We start from the raw sequence: 19,378 nt of genomic DNA, 5'->3' as shown, positions 1-19,378 counted from the left end.
TAGTCTTACACTTTATTCATAGGGCAACTCAATTTTGGCACAAAATTTCTATAAAGCTTTTTCTATTAAATGTTTCTCTCCTGAGGTGTCTGGATGGCACAATTATGTTCCTGTTGTTTAATTTCATTTAGTCTTCAACTCTCCACAGCAAGAGTTAATACAGTTTTGAGATGAAGAATTGGAAACATGACATACTTCAGATGAGTCCCCACTGATGTCCTATGCAAATCAATTAATATTTGCCCCTCACTTTTGGAAATATCTCACTTGATGTCTCCCAAGATGGTATTTGCTTTTTCCAGGCTTCATCATACTGCCTCACGCTTTTCCAGCTGACATTTACAGATCTTCACCTTTCCCAATTGAATATGCAGCTTATAAACAAATGTGTTGTTATCTGTACACATATGACATGTGGGTTTTGATGTTAAATCAATCCCTTTTTCTCACACTCTAGTCTTCAAAATTAAATCAGCTCTCCTGATTGACACTGCAGTGGTACTCTCTTTTATATACATTTCTGGCATCAGAGGTTTACTGACAGTTATCAGAATTTTTTTTTTTTTTGTCCTACATCTTGGAATAAAAAAGTTTTAGAGACTGTGGTTGCTTTTTTCAGTCTTCACATGTCATTGTGGTTTGACAGATGTAGTTAAAATCCACCTTTCAGGCTCTGTGGTTCCACATGTTAATTCCTCCAGAATTCTTTGGTGATTATTTATGTTCCTTGGCCCTTCCCAGGTTGAACCATTGAGCTCCCTGAATTTTCCTTCTTAACCTTCATTCCTGTTAATTAATCAGCTTACTGTCATCTCCATCTGCATTTTAATCTTTACTGAATAACAAGGAAGAATGCTTACAAAACTTTTTCTAAATTTATTTGCATCTCTGCCATCTTACTTTTTTCTTGGTCATTTATATATGTATGTTTATACACAGGGATAAAACAGGTAATAACACATACATATGCAATTTTTTCTTACTATTTGCTTTATGTCAGCTTGACTTTTAGTAATCTTGAGCAAGTATAGCTGCCATACCTGTAGATTTCTGCATCTTAATTCTAAAATCTTCATAGCTGACTGAATTTGCATTTGTTTTAAATTCATATTCTCATTCACTTTCTTACTATTACCAAAAAAAAAAAAAAGGAAAAAAAGACACCTAGAGTAAACCCTTTAAGATCTATAATTAAAATTGGTTTTCTATTGCCTATAGAAATGTCTATTTTAACTTTCTCTCCTATTCAGTGATACATCATGAAATAATTCAAGTGGATTATTTACAGAATTAAATTTAGGGATGTAATTAAGCAGAAGCCACTATGTATTTATTTGGTTTCATTTGCCTTTATTTGTCTAAATAGTCCTTGAAAGAAAAGATAAAGTGCTTAGAAGTGCTTCATTATTTCACCCAGGGTTTTTAGCAATGTGTTGACCCACCACAAAGTGTTGTGTTGTCCATTGTAATTTTTTTCTCTCTGTCACTGATTATTTTAATAAACTTATATTTTGTTATGTAATAAAGCTAAAACAATGAGTTAAAAAAAACTAATTATAACTAGAGTGTCTTTGATACCATGATGTGTAGACATCTGATGGATTTTTTGGCTGCATAATACAAATAATGTTTAGATTAATTGTCTTTGTTATTCATGGTTTCCATGGTTTCCTGTGGAACAAGCAGCTATTTTTGTACAGAGGAAGAGAAAGTTGGAAGTGTTAGTCTGCAGTGATGTTCTAAAAACATTTTCGTTTAAGTCAAGACAGCACAAGATCTGAATAATGGTTACAGTTAAGATTTTCTATATGACCATTTACTTTAGTTTAACTAGTTTTACACTTTTAGTGTATAGATTAAAATGAATTTTATTTGCATTCAAGCACAAAGTAATTATTCCTTCTCCCTTTTATCACAGGTTCCTTGCAGCTTGGAGTACTGGGATGAGCTTCAGAAGTCATTTGTTGCATTCCGGGAGTTCAGTCTGTCAGAAAGCAAAGTCTGTGAGCTGCAGCTGCCCAGTATCAGCCTTGTGAACGATCAGAAGGAGCTCATAGCCTCTGACCTGTGGAGGATTGTCCTCAACAGCAGCCAGAACGTGGCAGATGACCAAAGGTAATTTTAAAGGAGGAGGGAAAAAGACATCTAATGCTACACTCCTGAGAAATCTGTTTCAAGAGGCTTAGAAATTAAGATACTTTAATATGTGATAAGAGCAGTTAGTCCTGCACGTGATTCAGACTGTGGCTCATCTCCACACAAGGGCATGGAGTGTGCACAAAAGAGCTTTCCTCTAGGTTCATAGGCAGCCTGGCAGCATCATAACCATCCATTTTTTGAATACAAGGCTTACTGAAAAGTGCAGACAGAAGAAGGCTTAGGTGTAAGACTTACATCCATCCTATGGATGTAGTCATAAACATTCTTCTCCCATGCAATACTTTTACATCACCTTGAGTCTCTTCTCAGTGCAAGTCAACAACTATTTTAGAGGTTTTGGACAAAATGTTATTTCAATAGTATTGCATTATTATTCACACAGATTACTTACTATGCTAAAAGAAAAAACACTAATCAGTGCTTTTTAAACACTGGGGATCCATTTTTCATTATATTTGCAACTGGAAACACTGTGCAATGACAGATACTCACTCTGTTTGCATTCATTCCATTTTGGTTAATATGTAGAGTAAAAGAAATAAGTATAAAATCTGTCCAGAAACAGCAGTGGAATTGCTTTCAAAGACCTGCTTAACATTTTATATTTAGAGCAGAAAACCCAAAATTACTGTCTTGGACCATTGGTATTTGCTGATTCTTGCTGCTTGTTAATGAACCCAAGCTTCAATGAGTATGTAGCATCCACGTATGTGTTGAATGAAGCTACAGAATTCAGAGAAATCAGAGAATATGAGCATGGCTAACAGAATCAATGAAAAAAATTAAACATCTGGTTTCCATTAATAGTATCAGGTTGGAAATGATTTCTTGATGTTAATTGTGAAAGAATGCATTTTCATCATTGAGAAGTTAAGTGTTTTAGACAAGGTTAATTCCTCTGAATGTGGGACCCTGGCAGAATTGCCTTCCTGGTCAGCTTAACACCACAGAAATGTGAACTCGGTGGGAACTGGAAATGATGTAGTGAAATTTAGTAGATTTTTTTTTCATCAAGGCATTTAACACTGTAGTCATGTTTATTGGTTTCTGCTGGAATAGGGTTTGTCACTAGATGCAGTGTTTCATTCAGGGAGCTCTGATAAGCTAATGAGCTGTCATTGTTCAGAAACAACAGGAATTAAACTGAAGCATTTGCAGTTCACTCACAAGGATAGCAGGAGATGAATGAAGGCAACAAAAAACATTTACCTCACTACTGAAGCATTTGAAGGTAAATAAACGGAAGAGAATGAGGGAAGTCAAAGGAAAGTTCCTTGAACTGACACCTACCTGTCCAGAGGCTACAGAGTCACTAGTCCTGATACTTTTGTTAGTCTGAGGAATTCATAATAGCTTTAAGAACTGTAGCTTATACCTACATGAACTAACAGTAGACTGGAAATTTAAAGATTTGTATAGGTCAGGGTGAGCTCCAGAAGCCAAAAACCTGTGGGATATGCAAGGAAACCCTCTGATTTCAATCAGGAGAGAGAAAAAGTTATATTCCCTGCCTCAGCAGTGTTTTTAATTTGGAGGCATGGGTTTGCTCTCATGACACCATACCTGGAGTACTGTGTCCACTTTTTGGGGCCCCAAACTTAAGAAGGATGTGGACCTGCTGGAGTGATTCCAGAGAAGAGCCACAAAGAGGACTGGAACATATCTCCTGTGAGGACAGACTGAGAGACTTGGAATTTTTTGATCTGAGGAAAAGGTGGCTCTGAGGAGACCGTAGAGCAGCGTTTCAGAACCGAAAGAAAGCTGCAGACAGATTTTTACAAGGACAGGTAGTGATAAGGGGGGGTGGATTTAAGCTGAGAGAGGGCAGGTTTAGACGATATATTAGGAAGAAATTCTTCACTGTGAGGATGGTGAGGCACTGGAATGCGTTGTCCAGAGAAGCTGTGGATGCCTCATCCCTGGAAGTGTTCAAGGCCAGGCTGGGTGGGACTTTGACCATCCTGGTCCGGCATAAGTTGTAACTGCCCTTGGCAGGGGTATTGGAACTATGATCTTTATGGTTCCTTCCAACCCAACCCTGTCTGTGGTTCTATGATAAATATTCAAACTGATCTCTCTCACTTGAGACAATGCTGCACTGCAAGCTTTCTTAAGGATAGCTGCAGGAAGGACTGGTGTGGAAGAAGTAGTTCTGAGCAGTCAGGAGTGATCCTTCTCAGAAAACCTTCATAGGTCAAAACAAGAGCAGCTGTTCTTCAGGTATGAGGCTTTGACCTACAGTGTTTGAGGCAGAGTGGCTTTTTCTTGGAAAAAGAGCAAACACGCATGTGATATATCACTGACCTAGAGGTTTTGAGACTGAATGTGTGTGGTTACAGATACAGAACAAACTGAAGGTAATGGTTAAGGCCTGAGGGATCACGTTCTGTTAAAGGAAAGCCTCATGTAGGAGGTGGTGACAGAAACTGTGGACTTGCAGAGAAGACAAAACTTTCTAGATGTCTAGTGGCTCATAGGAAGTCCATGTTGGAAGTAAATTTGCTGAAAATGTGGCTTCATCAAACATACTGCTGCTGGTATGGGTAATTTCTTCTCAGCAAACACTCTGAAATATGTTCTAGATTCGACTTAAACAAAAAATCCCCGACTTTCTTGGTTTTGAGAGAGAGACAGTGCCCACGTTGTGGTAAATGTCAAAGTCGTGTTCCTAAAGCCAGCATTTAACATGGGATTTTGCAGACTTGTGGGAAGAGCCTCAAGGCTTGATGCCAGTGCTGAGTGTTAAACTAGGGAATTCTAATGCTGAAGGATCTCTGAGAGGAAGAAATAAAAGCTGTATAAAAGTTGAACCTCAGTTTTCCTGTACACTCACAATAACTTGATGCTAATTACAGACTGCAACCATGTGATTGGTTAACAATTATAATACACTATTAGTTGTAAAGTGTAAAAATGCTTAGTCTTGTTCAAGTTTATCTTCTTAGTTTGATGTTGTATTTTGGATCAGACTCTAACCACTGCCATATGCATGCAGCTGCTGCTCAATGATAATATTTTTTCTTAAAATTCTGCAGCATTTTTTTTTTTGTGGTAACCTCTGTGATATGCTAATTATTATAAGCAGAGAGCTGATCCATTGTGGTTTAGTACTTTATTACGGATTCCTAACATTGGTTATAAGGTACGAAATTTAGGTGTCTCATGTGACAGGAAAATAATATGGTTTGTGAGAAGATGTAGATTCAGCTGATATGATGAGCAGTAGCTGACAGGGTGAAATAGAGCAACCAGTAATGAATATGGGAATATACAAAGATGTCATGGTTCAAATCCTGTGGTATGAAAGTTCTTCTGAGATTGGTCAGGAGCTAACTGGAAGTATAAAAATCAGAAGTTGTCTGGTGAAGGGCATAATATATACATGTATGTTTTTTATTTTTGAGAATTTTGTATCCCATTCATTATTTCTATGTATGTATAAAGTTTGCACAAACATTTATGGAAATTTATTCAATGAATGAGCAAATTTGAAGTACTAAGTGAAAAAATTTAGCGTTTCTGTGGGGATATAGTACAGTGTTTATGAAAGAAATCATATATGGCATAAATGACTGTTTATGGAAGACCTTAAAACAGGGGATTACAAAAAAATTATCACAAAATAAATTATTTTTATGGGTTGTATTTGCCTGTTGCAGGACTAACAAACAATAATTGAAATTACTTTTTAAGCTCTGTTTGGTTGATGAGACACTAAAGCCCCTTCCTGGTTTGGTTGGGAATGATTTATAATTCTTTTGTTTAAATGGGTTGCATTACAAGATGTTTTATATATTTGTGCATCTTCTGTGTAATTTAAACAGTATTTTTATAATTACTGACATATTAATGTGAAATAGTAATTGAAAGTGCCTTAAGATACAAGCCATGAAACAAGTAAAAAAACTTCTAAATAAGCCTTAAATTGCTACTTTTTAGAAATTCAAGTGAGGAATCATGATCATGTTTCTTGCTAATTGTTTCAGCTTTTATTCAAAGTAAATGATGTACTGGATTTTGACCTCTAACAATTTGGGTTCAGACCAGTATTTGAGTCATAAATTAAATGAGTTAAGTGGTCTCTTTCTTCTTCCCAGTGGATATTTTCCCATGTTGTAGTTTCATCACAAATGGCAGTTTTGGTTTTAATATTTCTCTCTTAAAATAACAAGAATAATGCAGGTCACTGCTAAGTCATTGTTCTCAGTTGCCATATGTTTAACTTGAGCTGCTTTGCATGATGTGAAATATCATAATTTATATGACATCAAATGTAGATATTTTCCATTTCAAGTATTCTGATATTTCCCAGCACTTAAAAAATAAAGAAAAAAGAAAAAGAAAAAAATCTGGTAATAAAGTCAGATCACTTTTATTTTTAATTTCCTCTGATTTTACCACATTCCTCCTTAAGCATGATGTGCCAAACACAAAGCAGTAGAATCTGGTTCTTCCTCTTCTTTCAGAGCTGAAAAATTGTGGACAGTCCACACTTCATTTTGTAGCTCGAATGAAGCCAAGAAATGTGGGAGTGTTTTTGTATTGTATTCACTTGATGAACAAATTTTGATTGCCCAATCACATCTTCTCCTGATATTAATGCTCCCACTGTCATTCATCAAGACTTAATAGAAAATTTCCTGTATTTTCAGTTAGCACAACTTTATTTGCTGTTTGTGCTCAGCATGTAATAGAGGGCAGCGGTTTTTCATTTTTGTGCTCTCTGCAAAGTCAAAGAAAGTGGCAGTGCTACAGGTCTGAGGGAAGACCACCTAGGCAAAAAATTTAAAAAGTATTCAATTTAAAATCAGGGTCATGGTAGTGACTACAATACCTCTGTAAAAACTTTATTTATATTATGACTTTTTATTACAACTGGGTTTTTTTAAAGAAAATACTATAATAATTTGATGGCTGCTTTTAGTATATTTTGTACTGTAGCTGGTTTATACTGTTACTGTATTCTTGTACGTGGGGACTATAATTCTGAATATGGTTTCAGGTTGAGTAAAAATCAAATGGAGCCCCTCACCGATAAAACAATTACACTTCAGAAAAAGTCTGGGCAGATGGGAAAACAGTGGTGAAAGATCTTGTTGCATTTCTTTTCAGATGGTTCCTAGAAGGCTATTTCCTCTCTGTAGGGACTTCACCTTCTTTACCATCATGGTTTAAGATGCACTGTCCTGCTCCTCTCAGCCCTCCACTGCCAGCTCTTGTCCCTCCCTGGCAGGGGAGAGGATGCAAGGGCAGTTCTGTCCCATGGGGCAACACTGTCCCACCCTCATTTGCTATTTTATTTCTCTCTTGTTAAGTTTTTAAGCATCTGGTTGAACTCTGAATTTTGCAGGGTTTCAGTGTTGGGCCTTTTTGGTTTCTAAGGTGACTCCATCAAGAAACAAAAAGCAGCTTTGAATCTTTTTGTTCCCAACATTTTAAGCTGCTGAGTATTACCTCTCTGTGGTCTGTTGCTTGTGGAGCAGAAAAAGTGGAGAAAAATTTGGCGAAAAGCTTTACATTATTTCCCTGGTGTGAAGCTCCTGCCACATTTCCTTCTGCATCAGGCATGTCCTGTTGCTCTGTCATCGTGGTGTTTATGAGTGAGAAATTACAAAAGTTCCACCACAGTAAAATGCTCAGTGAATAGAAAGAAGATATATGAAATTGTACTAAATAAGAAATTAGGTTTTGTTTGGCTTTTATTCTATGAAAATATGCATCTCCAAAATACATCAAAAGAAATAAAAATGCTTAGTCACTGATAGGTGAGTCAAGAAATAGTTTTCTGAGGACAATAAATATATATTTTTGGAATAAATCTCAAATATGAGAAATAAATGTCCTTCTTCTTTGCTGCAATCAGTGTTACTGCTGTTCATGAAATTAAATCTTAATTCAGAATATCAAGGTGCAATTAGTTTTTTTTAAAGTTCTTCATAGTTTGGTTAACATTTGTTTGCACTCCTCTACCCCAACAAAAAACTGTTTTCATTTCATATGCTCCTGAATTTCTCTTTCTAATCAAAATGCAACAAGCAAAAAATCTTAAAATATTAATAATTACTTTGAAAGAACTAACCCATTTTACAGATTGAAAAGTACTTAGTTGTTTAAATCAGCATATGAATTTTTGTCCTTTTGGATTTGGTTTTTCCTTTGTTCCAGCAATCTAATATCCATGGCAGAGCAAAGTGAAGCATCCTATTTCTCTGTTATCCAGTCCCATAGATATTTTATCATGTGAACACAAAGAATAATTTTATTTCCAAAGGTGCCAGTTCTCAAAAGGTGTACAACACTGGTTTTGGATTCTAAACAAGAAATTTAAAGAGGTAAAGGAGCACAGAAAAGCAGCTAAAATTCTGATTGAGTCATTTATCTTTCATACTTTCCTGACCTAATCCATTCTTAGTATCCTGGCATGATTCTTTAATAATTAGTTAATCTTAGTTGGGTTTTATTGCTGCGTAAGTATTTTATGTCCACAAGCCTTAAGTTGGATTTAAGCTCTGTAAATAAATACTATACTAGATAGTTACTGCAACACTAAATGATACTGATCAATTTACCTATCCATGGAATTCCATGCATTTGCAGCTGAACATTTTGAGTACCTGCTATATTTGTGCATAATTTTGAAGTGAAACACATTGCAGGGTGAAAAATCTGGTCCTAAACCTTATGTTGCTTGGGAAGTCATTGTTCAAATCTAAACTTATGTTTGAATTTAAAATATCTTTAAAATGTTAATGGAAATGGATTTATTGTGCTATATAAAGTCTAATGACTTTCTGACAAAAATATTACGTTGACCTTAGTCCATCTTTCATTAAATCTTATTTAAAAATAAAGACATTCTTTGACTGAGGATGTGGTTGTAATTCTCTTGAATCAAGTCTAAACTTTAAAACTAAAACTCTTGAGAGCCAAAGTTCAAATGGAGTGAGAATGAGGAGAATTAAGGATAGTTTTTGCTAAATTAGAAAGTTTATTTGTACTTCTGTGGTATCTTAGTAGGTTATAGAATTGTGATGTAGTGTTAGTTCCTCTCAAGAGACTGAAAGATAATGCTTGGAAATTCGTGGTGTTAGGAGCACAGCTATGAAAAAAAATCAGGAGAGTGGCACTTCAAATGTATAGTTAATATGGTAGTAAAGGGCTCCAGACTGAGCTTATAGTACTTGGAAATAATTTTTAAATCGTGATTTTAGAGTGAAATGGGCAAAGGAAATAAAGCTTACAAAGACTAGGGGTTCATACATAGAAGTAGTTTGATGGTTGCAAATTGGTTTCCTTAAAATCAAGTGGAAAAAAACAAATTCTCCTGACCTTTCCTCTCATTCTTATAGCATTAATAACAATAATTACTCTGTTTAGCCACTTCAACAATTAAAGATACGTGGCATATTTTAGGTTTTTTTCTGCAAATAGGCTTTGTGGTTCAAATATTTGTAAAGTGAACGTGTAGTTTGATAAAACCATGGTTGGATTACAATCTTATCTGTTTTGGTCTGCTTTGGAAAAAGTACAGACACTGGCATTAGCAGTTAAAATAAAACCATGATGTTGTTTGTCAGAAAGTGAGCATGGAACGTCCTGAATTCCTGCTGTAAAGCTGCAAAATCCTGGAAGTGCTGAAGTACTAATTTGTTACCTTCCTTCTGCAGCTCAGAAAGTGAATCTGGCTCCCAAAGCGTGTGTGATCAGCTTGTGACCCCCACGGCGTTAGCGGCTTGCACCAGGGTTGACTCCTGTTTTACTCCTTGGTTTGTGCCATCACTGAGTGTGTTGATCCAATTTACCTGTCTGGAAGTCCACCTATGCCATCATCTTGATCAACTTGGCACAGGTATGTTCTGCTTTATGGAGAATAATAAAAACATAGTTCACAGATGCTGCCTAAGCACTCTCCTGCTCTGTGTAGTCCCCATCTCCTCATTCAAACAGGCATTCTTGAAACAAGCCATCACAAGCAGCCGGCAGTGGCACAGGCTTCAGGGTGAAAGCCATGACCTGTGTGCCCTGAGCCTGTCCACAGGGCTGGCAGTGAGGCTGGAAGAGCAGCCCCTGCCTGCCCCGGAACGGGTAACTGTAGAAGCCGTCTGTTTTCCAGAGTCTGATTAGGGACAGCAGGTGCCACTTCACTTTTGAGCCATCTTAGTGGATGAATTTGATCTTTTACATTTTCCAGTGTATTAACAGTACTGTTAAAATACTTGAAGATTTTGCAACCCGCTTAGTAAAAATTCCTTGGAAGAGCTCTGAGAACTGCAGATTTAAGTTATTTCAGTTATGATCACTTTTGGAGCTACATCTGGTTTTGTTCAGTGCTCTCTGTCATTGCATTAATGGCAAATACATTCCAAGAGATCTTTAGATTATTGTCTGATTTTCAAATGCCAGGAATGCTTTCTATGGAAGATGGGCAAACTTCTTGGATCATTTTGACAGGGAGAGCTTTCTTTGTATGTAGGTTTTGTGTTTCTGCAAGTATTATAATATATTCATTATCAAATCATACCAAGACTAACATTCAATGACTAGCAAATAGTTTCTTCTCTGTCAGCTACCTCTATCAGTAAGTAATCTTCCTCACTATTACAGTCCATTTTCAGATGCTCAGTCTTTAAAATTAAATATTCTGGAAGAGGCAAAAATCAGATTAAAATCAAGCACAGCTGTTTTATTTCTCAACATTGACTGAGCTTATGCTGTTATTACTGTTGTTGCAGCATCTAAAGGCCTTAAGTTTTGGGGCTCCTTTGTGCTTTGTTATACACAAAGGGAGCACAAAAGTTGTTGTATCCATTACAGTTTGTAGAATAACAGGGCTTGATCCTGGATAGGGATGAGTGTTTTGGTTCCAAATCTGTAGAGCACTAGAGCATACGCTAATTTTAAGCATGTGAGTAGTTCCAGGAACATAAATAATAGCATCAATGGAAATATTCACATGCTTAATGTTACACAAGGGGTGAACGTGCCTTGCAGTGTCTGCTGCCTCAGTGCTCAGCACTTTGCACGACTGAGACTTCAACAAACATGATAATATCTCTTTGTGATACATTTCTCATGTTCTAGTCTCAGGATACTGTTTTGTTTCATTTCTAGTATTAAGGGTTAGAATGTTGCATTTCAGTAGGTTTGTGGTCTTGAACTGTCCATAATTGCCGCAAAGACAACTCCCAGTGTGGAGCCTGTTGGCCTGTACAGTCACTTGTCAGCAAATACTGTATTACCAATTTTTATTGTGTTTGTAATGTGCTATGTGTGGAATATAAGATACACCTACTGTAGCAAAAATTCTCACAGAAATATGGTCCCTGTTCCAAATAGATGGCAATCTGGAGCATTCAGCAGTGTGCAGATAAAGCAGTTTTGCTGGCTGGTTTGTTTACCATGAAAAGATTTTGCTCTGCAGATACTTCTTGTTTGCAGCTGCTATTAATTATGATACTGTTTTACATCTAACAAACAGTGTGAACAGGATTCATTTCAGATTTCAGAAATGTCAACTCTTTGATAGATTTACTTGTTTTCATCTTATGTACAAGCAGTAAAAACACAATTTACAAAAACATAAAGAATGCAGCAATGGTTTTAGTCTTGTTTGTTCTTTTACTTTTCAGCACCACCAAAGTTCCTTCAGCCATTTTTATCTGATAAGAACATGCCATCTGAACTAGAATACATGATAGTTTCCTTTGATGAGCCTCATGTATATCTTCGCCAGTGGAATGATGAGTCAGTGTTCCAGGAGATCCAGTTTTCGACTCAAGCTGACTGCAAACTTCTGGAGTGTCGAAATGTGACCATGCAAAATGTTGTGAAACCGTTCAAAATCTGGGGGCAGATTGCTGTTTCCAGCAGCACAGCAGGAAGGCTGTTCGACTGCACGATAATGGTTGACCCTATTTTCATCAGCTTTGGCCAATATGCACTTCATTCTCTAAATACAGCAATTCAAGCTTGGCAACAGGTATGCAAAGACAATAATGATAAAAAATATAGCTACTGTGATTACTTTAATAGCAAATTTGAATATCAGCTGCTTTCATTAAAATATTTGAGGATGTAAAAACCCTAACTTATACTGAAATTGTTATTTCCTAATACACATTCATTCTGCGATAGCAATGAAAATTAGGAAAAAAGTGTGTAAAGGTAAATGTAGGCAGAATGGCCTGAATTTCAGTGAAGCTACATGGATTCATATCAGAATAATCAAAACCCAGGTCTTGAAATGCAAAATATTCCATTAATTTATGAAAAGGTGAGTGCCTTTTCATGATACATCAGCTCAGCTCAGTCTGAGCAGCAACACATATTGTTTCCAGCTACTACTTCCATCCTTATTGAAGTTCAACACTAGTTTCACATTACATTCTGTGCAAGCAGCATTAATGGCTGAAGCCAGTCCCAGTATAAGAAACTTGCTTCTGCAATGACCCCTCAAAGGCCTGTAATTCCCTTACTTCACTATAGCCTTGAAATCAAATCATTCTCTTCATCTGCCTGAAGACCTATGTGGAGCCTGGGAATTAATTACCTATCATGGCACTACAATAACAAAGCCCCCAAAAAAGGATAAAACATCTGTTTTATATCAAAAAATTCTTTTTTAAGGGCATTCCATGGTTTTCTTGTTGCAAAAGGACATTCATAAAACAAGATCTAGTGTGATTTAAATCTTCACAGCTGGCTCAAATATCAATGTGAACAAAAATCTTTGTAGCTCCAATTTCTGTTTTTTGTCATATTTTGAACAATGCTTTTAATAAAAAACAAACAGAAAGTATAAGGGAATCCTTGTAGGCTGCTTAAACCCAAAATATTTCTGACTTAGTATTAGTCCCTCATCTAAGACATGTGTGGCAACTACTGCAAAATGGCCTTCAGAAAGGTCAGTTTCCTCTTAGGATGGGGGGAAAAGAGATCTCTCAGACATAGCTATACATATAAATAAAATGTGGTGCATAAATATTTAAATGTTTTAAACCACATCACAGTGTGAATGACTGACTGACTACTCTGTGCCTTGAAGGAATATTTTGAGTTGAAAAAACTGGAATTGTATATTTGATTAAGTAGAGCCATATGTCGCATGGTATATTGCTGACAGGTACATTCTATGAATAGTTGGTACTGATTTATACATGGATTTGGCAATGTTAACATGAGCCACAGGAGGATATAATTCTGTAATTGTTGCTGTAATTTTCTCGTTTCCTCTCATGTCAGGGGTACTTGCCACCATGTTCTGATGTGGTGGGTATCTAGCCCAGAGTATTTGAGATTAAAAACTTGCGTCGCTTTGAAATTAGGGAACAGTTAACACACAAGTGGGTTCAAAATAGCTTATTAAATTAATTGTTGCCAAGATGTTTTTTATGTGCCTTTACCTCCAGTTTGAGGGGGTTGGCATGCCCTGAAAGGGGAGGGAATACATTTCCCAGTAATAAGCATTGTTTGATGTCTGCTGTTCACACAAAATGCAGTATAAATGCTACAACTAAAAGCATGATTTTAATAACCGGGAAGGGTTATTTGAATTCTCCACATATTTTTTACTGGATTAAAATCTACAACAAGTGATGTTGGAGTCAGTAGACAGACAGATGAAGCATGAAACAATTTGGCCATGCACCTTTAGGTCAGGAGTTCAGAAGTAACCGAAGCCCCTGTCAGTGTCTTTGTTTCCTAGATATGGACTGATTGTTGTTGTTGTTGTTATTTTTTGGTGGAGGTTTTATGGTTGGTGGGTTTCTTTTAAATTAAGTAACAGTGAGCATTTTGAAAGTACATTAAGCCTAAAAAGTACCAGGCTTTATACTTCTAAGTCACATGCTGAAAATCTGAGAGGATTAGCACTTTTTAAAAACAGTTTCCCCTTCTGACATATTTCACTGTCTAATCTGAAACCCCTGTTTAACTACAAGCAGTAACTGGCTAATGCATGTCTAAATACAAAGCTAGAGTAATGGGTTTAATAATTAAAGACCTGGGCAAGGAACTTCAATATTGTTATTAATTTAGTTTTATTATTTAATAATAACACAGAGACTATCAAGTGAGATAGAAAATGCGTGTTTCCTTTGAACATACATTGGTGGAGCATGTGGGGTTTTTTCCCTTTATTTGGGCATTTAAGCCTTCATGAATTGTTTTACAGCCTTATTGTTTTGAGATATCTAGAGACAGAGGTCAGCTGAGAAAACAGCTCTCCAGGTATGGTACAAAGTGTTATTTCTGGGAAAAAGCTTTTCCTTTGTGGTCTCACATAAACCAGGCATCGCAACTCTTTTCCCAAACTCCTCAGAAATTAGAAAAGCTCCTGATTTAAACCTGTTTTAGACCACTAGAACTTTTTTCCTCAAGGTCAGCATGGTGCTTAACATTACTGTTGGCAGATGCATAAGTTTTCTTAATGAGCTGGGAACAGTCAAAATGCCGTCTGTGATCATAGTGGTTTCCCCGTCTTTCTACAATAAGCACAAATAACAAAGGGAAAAAGGTATAGGAAGTTCCTACTTGATAATGCCAGGACGTTGCTGTGAGAGTAAAGTTTAAAGAATCCTGAGGAAAATGTTGTTTTCTCTTAGAGAGCCTTCAAGGGAGACAAATTTCAAAAGACTTTCTGTGAAAAAAACCATCACCTGGTGATTGTGTGTGTCTGTGTGTACATGAGAGGGAGAGAAAAAGCTTGCACAAGCCTTCAGTAGCTTGTGAAGCACAAAGAAAATTACTTTGTGCATATGAAGAGGCCTAGGCTTTTACGGTGTGGGTTTTTTCTAGATCCAGAAATGCTTTGAAATAGCTGTGAGGTAAGACACAAGCAAAAAGTCCTGAGACTGGAAAAGCCTGGTGACTAGTATTATGTGGGATGTTTTTCCCCTCTCTGAATAGAATTCACAAAATATTTGAAAGACCAATAAAGGAGAGACACTTTCCAGGCCTCTCTGAGAGAAAATAACAGCTGAAAAATTATCTAAAGAGGGGCAGGAAATTGTCCCCCAGGAACTGACCCTAATCTGTATCTGATTCAAGCTGTTAATCTTTTGCTGATTCTTTTGATATGTTTTAATTCAGAGAGGGTTTTTTTTCCTAATCCGCACTTAGGTGTTTTCAGCTTCTGGAGTCATCATTCAGCCCTTCAGCATCATTGCCACACAAATGGCCTGATTCTATTTGGTTGAATTGTACCTGGTTTCTCTAGACATTCTTTTCTCAATCAAGATGTCTTCACTCCATCCTTTTGCTGACTCTTTTTTCTCCTTTTCTGCTTACTCTAGAAGCTTCTACTGTCAGACTTGAGCAGCAATGTGGGATCCAGTTCCCTGTGATGGGTACAGGGTGCTGCTGCAGTTCCCCAAGGACAAAGAGGCGTGGGTGTCCAGTGCATAGTTGCCACACTGAGCTAAAGCATCCTCAAGCTTCCTTGATGTTCCTTTAGTCATCTGTTGTTATCAAGACTGGAGGCATCAGCAGCTTTCTCTCAAGCCTGGCAGTAGAGAGCAATGCCCTATTATGCAAATCTTGGTGTTTCCTTGGTTAAAACTTTGGAACTGTTATAAAATGGAACCTAAAATACCTCCTTCCCTTAACTGTTGTTGTTAAAAGCATTGAATTCTAGTAGCAAATCTAGCTTTCGAGACTAATGATCAATGGCAGTCATTCATCAGCACCAAAACATGTGCAAGTGTATTAATAATTCCTGATAGGATAACATTCCCCAAGCAGAAGTTAGAAGTTCTATGCATGCCAAAAACTCACTGGATTCTCTTTTCCCTCTGGGAAATGCCAAAACCTACAGTCTGTGTTTACTTACTTGACACTAGGTTAGCTACTAAGGTAAAAAGAAGGAAGTTCATCATCTTATGGCATTGTTCTTTCAATCTCTGTGTATCAACAAGAAAATGTATTGGAGTGAAAAGAAAAAGCTTTTCTTAAATTCCCCTGGTGTTGTATATAGGTTTGACTCTAACAATATGCTGAGCTCTTTGAATAGTAAATCCTCCCTTTTAAAAAGAACATTTTACAAATCTGTAACAGGAAAATACATATATTTGTGGTAGACTTATGGGTATGTGGGTATGGCAGCTTGACAGTAAAAAGTCATAGATCCTCCACTAGAAAATGCCAAAGTAAACTCTGTACTCACTGTAAATGACAGCCTTTAGCACACTCAGATCTGCTACTGAATGTGATACTGGCATACTGCTCTGTAAAGAGTTTTGCTGCTTGGAAGAAGTGCAGTTTTGGTTATACTCACCTGGCTCCTGTTTCACAAAAGATACCTGATCTTATGCAGAAGAAGTAAAGAGATTTGGGAAGAAGTTTTAATCTGAATATTCTCATGCTAAAATATTCCTAGGATGAGTAGTATTTGCACAAACACTCCCAGGCAATCATTCTGACATTCAGTTACAAGAGGAATTACAACCTGCCTTGATTAAGGACAAAGAGGCACAGACACAAACTGAAACACAGGAAGTACCATCTGAGCATCATGAAAAATATCTTAACTGTGAGGGTGACCAGTCAGTGGAACAGATTGCCCAGAGAGGTCATGGAGTCTCCTTCTTTGGAGATATTTAAAAGCTGCCTGTATGGAATCCTGTGTAGCTTGCTCCAGGTAAATCTGCTTTAACAGGGGCGTTGGACTTGATGGCCTCCAGAGGTCCCTTCCAGCCCCAAACATCCTGTAAATTCACCTTAGGTTTTGCTGGAGAAACCAGCAGTGAACATGGATTGGAGGTTCCATAAGTTAGACATCATGGGAAGAAAGGATGAGAAATGAGTAGTTTAGCTGTGTTGGGAAGAAGGAAACCAACCAACAGAAAAATATTGTCATAACAATGTGCTAGGAAAGATGGGTCAATAAGTGGTAACAAAAACCAGAAGAAAATGAATATTTTGTGTTAGAACCATTAAATTGCATAAAGACTATCCAAATGTTGGTTTCTTTGAGTAATTGTTGCAGTTGCTAGATTGTTGCTTGTAAGTGGAAGGTGCCAGCCCAGTCGTGACTGGGCAGAAATACATGAGAGATGATCTCCAAATCAAATGGTCAGTCACACTTTGACCTCTCCCATACAGGGGATTATAGCTCATGTCTTCAGAGGTAGAAGACCTGTAGCTGTGGCAATTTTTGTGACTATTGTATAGTCTCATTATGCCAACAGAGTGACAAGCAGCCGGATGAAAAGCAGCAAGAGAGGGATGGAAAGATGCTGGAGAAAAAATACTGTAAAATCTAAAATACTTTTTTTTTTTCCTTTTAAATGGCATGATACATTTTCATACCAGTCTCATGGAGCTGTGAAAGTACTCTATCGTGTCTCCTTTTTTTTCTTTAGTTGTCTTTTCAAGTGGCATCAGAAAAAAGGGAATATTCTGCTGATCCACAGCAATATTTCAAATTAGAAGCAGAAGCTGGGGAAGAGGAACTGTAAATCTGTTGGCCTGAGAGCTCAGCTGTCAAGCACTGAGAAACCTCTTCATTCCTCCCTGCTCAGCCTGTTGTACCCTGTCTGCCCTATGTAACATCATTTCCCACTGAATTTAATGTTGTTGAAATTGTTTACCCAAATTAGAAAATTTAGTTTTATTGTTGTTTTAAATCCTTAAGATTTGCATTACAGAAATATAAAGTAAAATTGAAGTCTTAGGATATATTTTGCCAACCCAGAAACTAGATTTTGCAGAGATTACTATGAGGCCAAAGCTGAGGGACGAGATCTTGCATTTCTGTGTTGTAACAGTCGCCACCGGGCAGGCAGCTGCCAAATGTCCTGCAACTGACATTGATTCTTCCTGGCTTTCCTATCCCTTTCCTTTCAGAACCAATGCCCTGAGGCAGAGGAGTTTGTCTTCAGCCATTTTGTGATCTGTAATGACACCCAAGAGACGCTGAGGTTTGGCCAGGTGGACACTGATGAGAATATTTTGCTGGCTACTCTGCACAGTCACCAGTACAGCTGGCGCTCACACAAGTCCCCACAGGTATGTCAGAAACAGCCCTTCCAGGGCAGCCTTTGCTAAAGCTGATGGTGGTTTCATGCACTGATTCTTTGGTTTTCTCTGTGGTCTCAACCATCTCTAAAGCTCCAGTTCCTTCAGGAGTCACACACTGGGGCTGCAACACAGAGAAAAGGTAAACAAAGTGTGAGGAAAGCCAGAAGTCTTTCAAAGTTGCTCAAGGGTAGAACTGGATGTGCACTTTTTGTAAAACAAAGCAGTTGTGTGAAGCTTCTGAAAAAAGGAAAGACAACTTGCCAGGTTTCTATAACTAAGTGATCCATGTTTCCTGAGATGTACATTAGAGATTTGGGGAATTTTTTTAACCAGTTGTTTTTACCAGAAGCATCTGTTCACTGAAATTGTTTGCAGAAGAGGGTCAAACTGGACAAAGCTCTCAACTTAGTGCTTCCCTTAGAAAAGATTTGAAATTGTCAGAAACACACCACTTATATAGTTTAAACATAAAAATAGTTTCTGGGTTATGGGATTTTTTGTTTTAAAGATAAACACTGAAACTGAAATAAAATACTTTTAAACTATCAACAGGAAGTATTTCAATGAAACAATAGAATCATTTAAGTTGGAAAGACCTTTAAAATCATTGAGTCCAACCCAATACTGCCAAATCTCCCACTAAACCATGTCCCTACGTGCCATGCCACATCTTTTAAGGACTTTTAGGGATGGTGACTCAGCCATTCCCTGGGCAGCCTGTTCCAATGCTTGACAACCCTTACCATGAAGCAACTTTTCCTAATATCCAATCTAAACCTTCCTGGCATAACTTGACACCCATTTCCTCTTATCCTGTTACTTGGTACTGGGGAGAGGAGACCAACACTTGGGAAGTAGTAAAAAATAGACTTCTCATCTTTGTTCATCACAGGACAAGAACATAAATCTAATTTAAAAAGTGTTTGTGAAACAGCAAACCCACTTCTTCTCTTTTCTTAGTATATATCCAGCTCCTGCTGAGTATGAAATTACAGAGCTGTGCCACCCCATTTGCTGAGCAGTAGTCCTGCCCTGAAAAATTACTAAAATTTTAACAGATCCTAGAGGAATGTGGTGAATGGGAGTTCCTAACTTCTCTAGAGCCCTAGAAAATACCAGTCTTAGCATGTGAGAAAAAAGGCAAATTTTGAATTGTAATTCTAAACAGGATTTGTGCCCACTTTCACCACTGACAAGTTTC

At 37.3% G+C, this 19,378-nt stretch overlaps 2 protein-coding genes across 7 annotated transcripts in view; one reads left to right on the top strand and one right to left on the bottom strand.

The window, feature by feature from the left end:
* The window catches only part of LOC134426653 (cytochrome c oxidase subunit 6C), a 475,168-nt gene that overhangs the window by 401,354 nt on the left and 54,436 nt on the right, over window positions 1-19,378 (bottom strand). The gene's annotated exons all lie outside the window — the stretch shown is intronic.
* Window positions 1-19,378, top strand: part of VPS13B (vacuolar protein sorting 13 homolog B) — a 429,375-nt gene that overhangs the window by 363,785 nt on the left and 46,212 nt on the right. For all 6 annotated transcript variants that reach the window (XM_063171820.1, XM_063171844.1, XM_063171830.1 and 3 more), the window contains exons 40-43: window positions 1,919-2,115; window positions 9,828-10,009; window positions 11,790-12,139; window positions 18,004-18,165. In XM_063171820.1, the coding sequence (XP_063027890.1) occupies window positions 1,919-2,115; window positions 9,828-10,009; window positions 11,790-12,139; window positions 18,004-18,165 (891 nt within the window). The remainder of the gene's footprint in view (window positions 1-1,918; window positions 2,116-9,827; window positions 10,010-11,789; window positions 12,140-18,003; window positions 18,166-19,378) is intronic.

Source organism: Melospiza melodia, chromosome 1 (assembly GCF_035770615.1).
Source record: "Melospiza melodia melodia isolate bMelMel2 chromosome 1, bMelMel2.pri, whole genome shotgun sequence".
Taxonomy (NCBI): Eukaryota; Metazoa; Chordata; class Aves; order Passeriformes; family Passerellidae; genus Melospiza; species Melospiza melodia.
The sequence above is the reverse complement of the archived record's forward strand: the minus strand, read 5'-3'. Positions and strand labels throughout refer to the sequence as shown.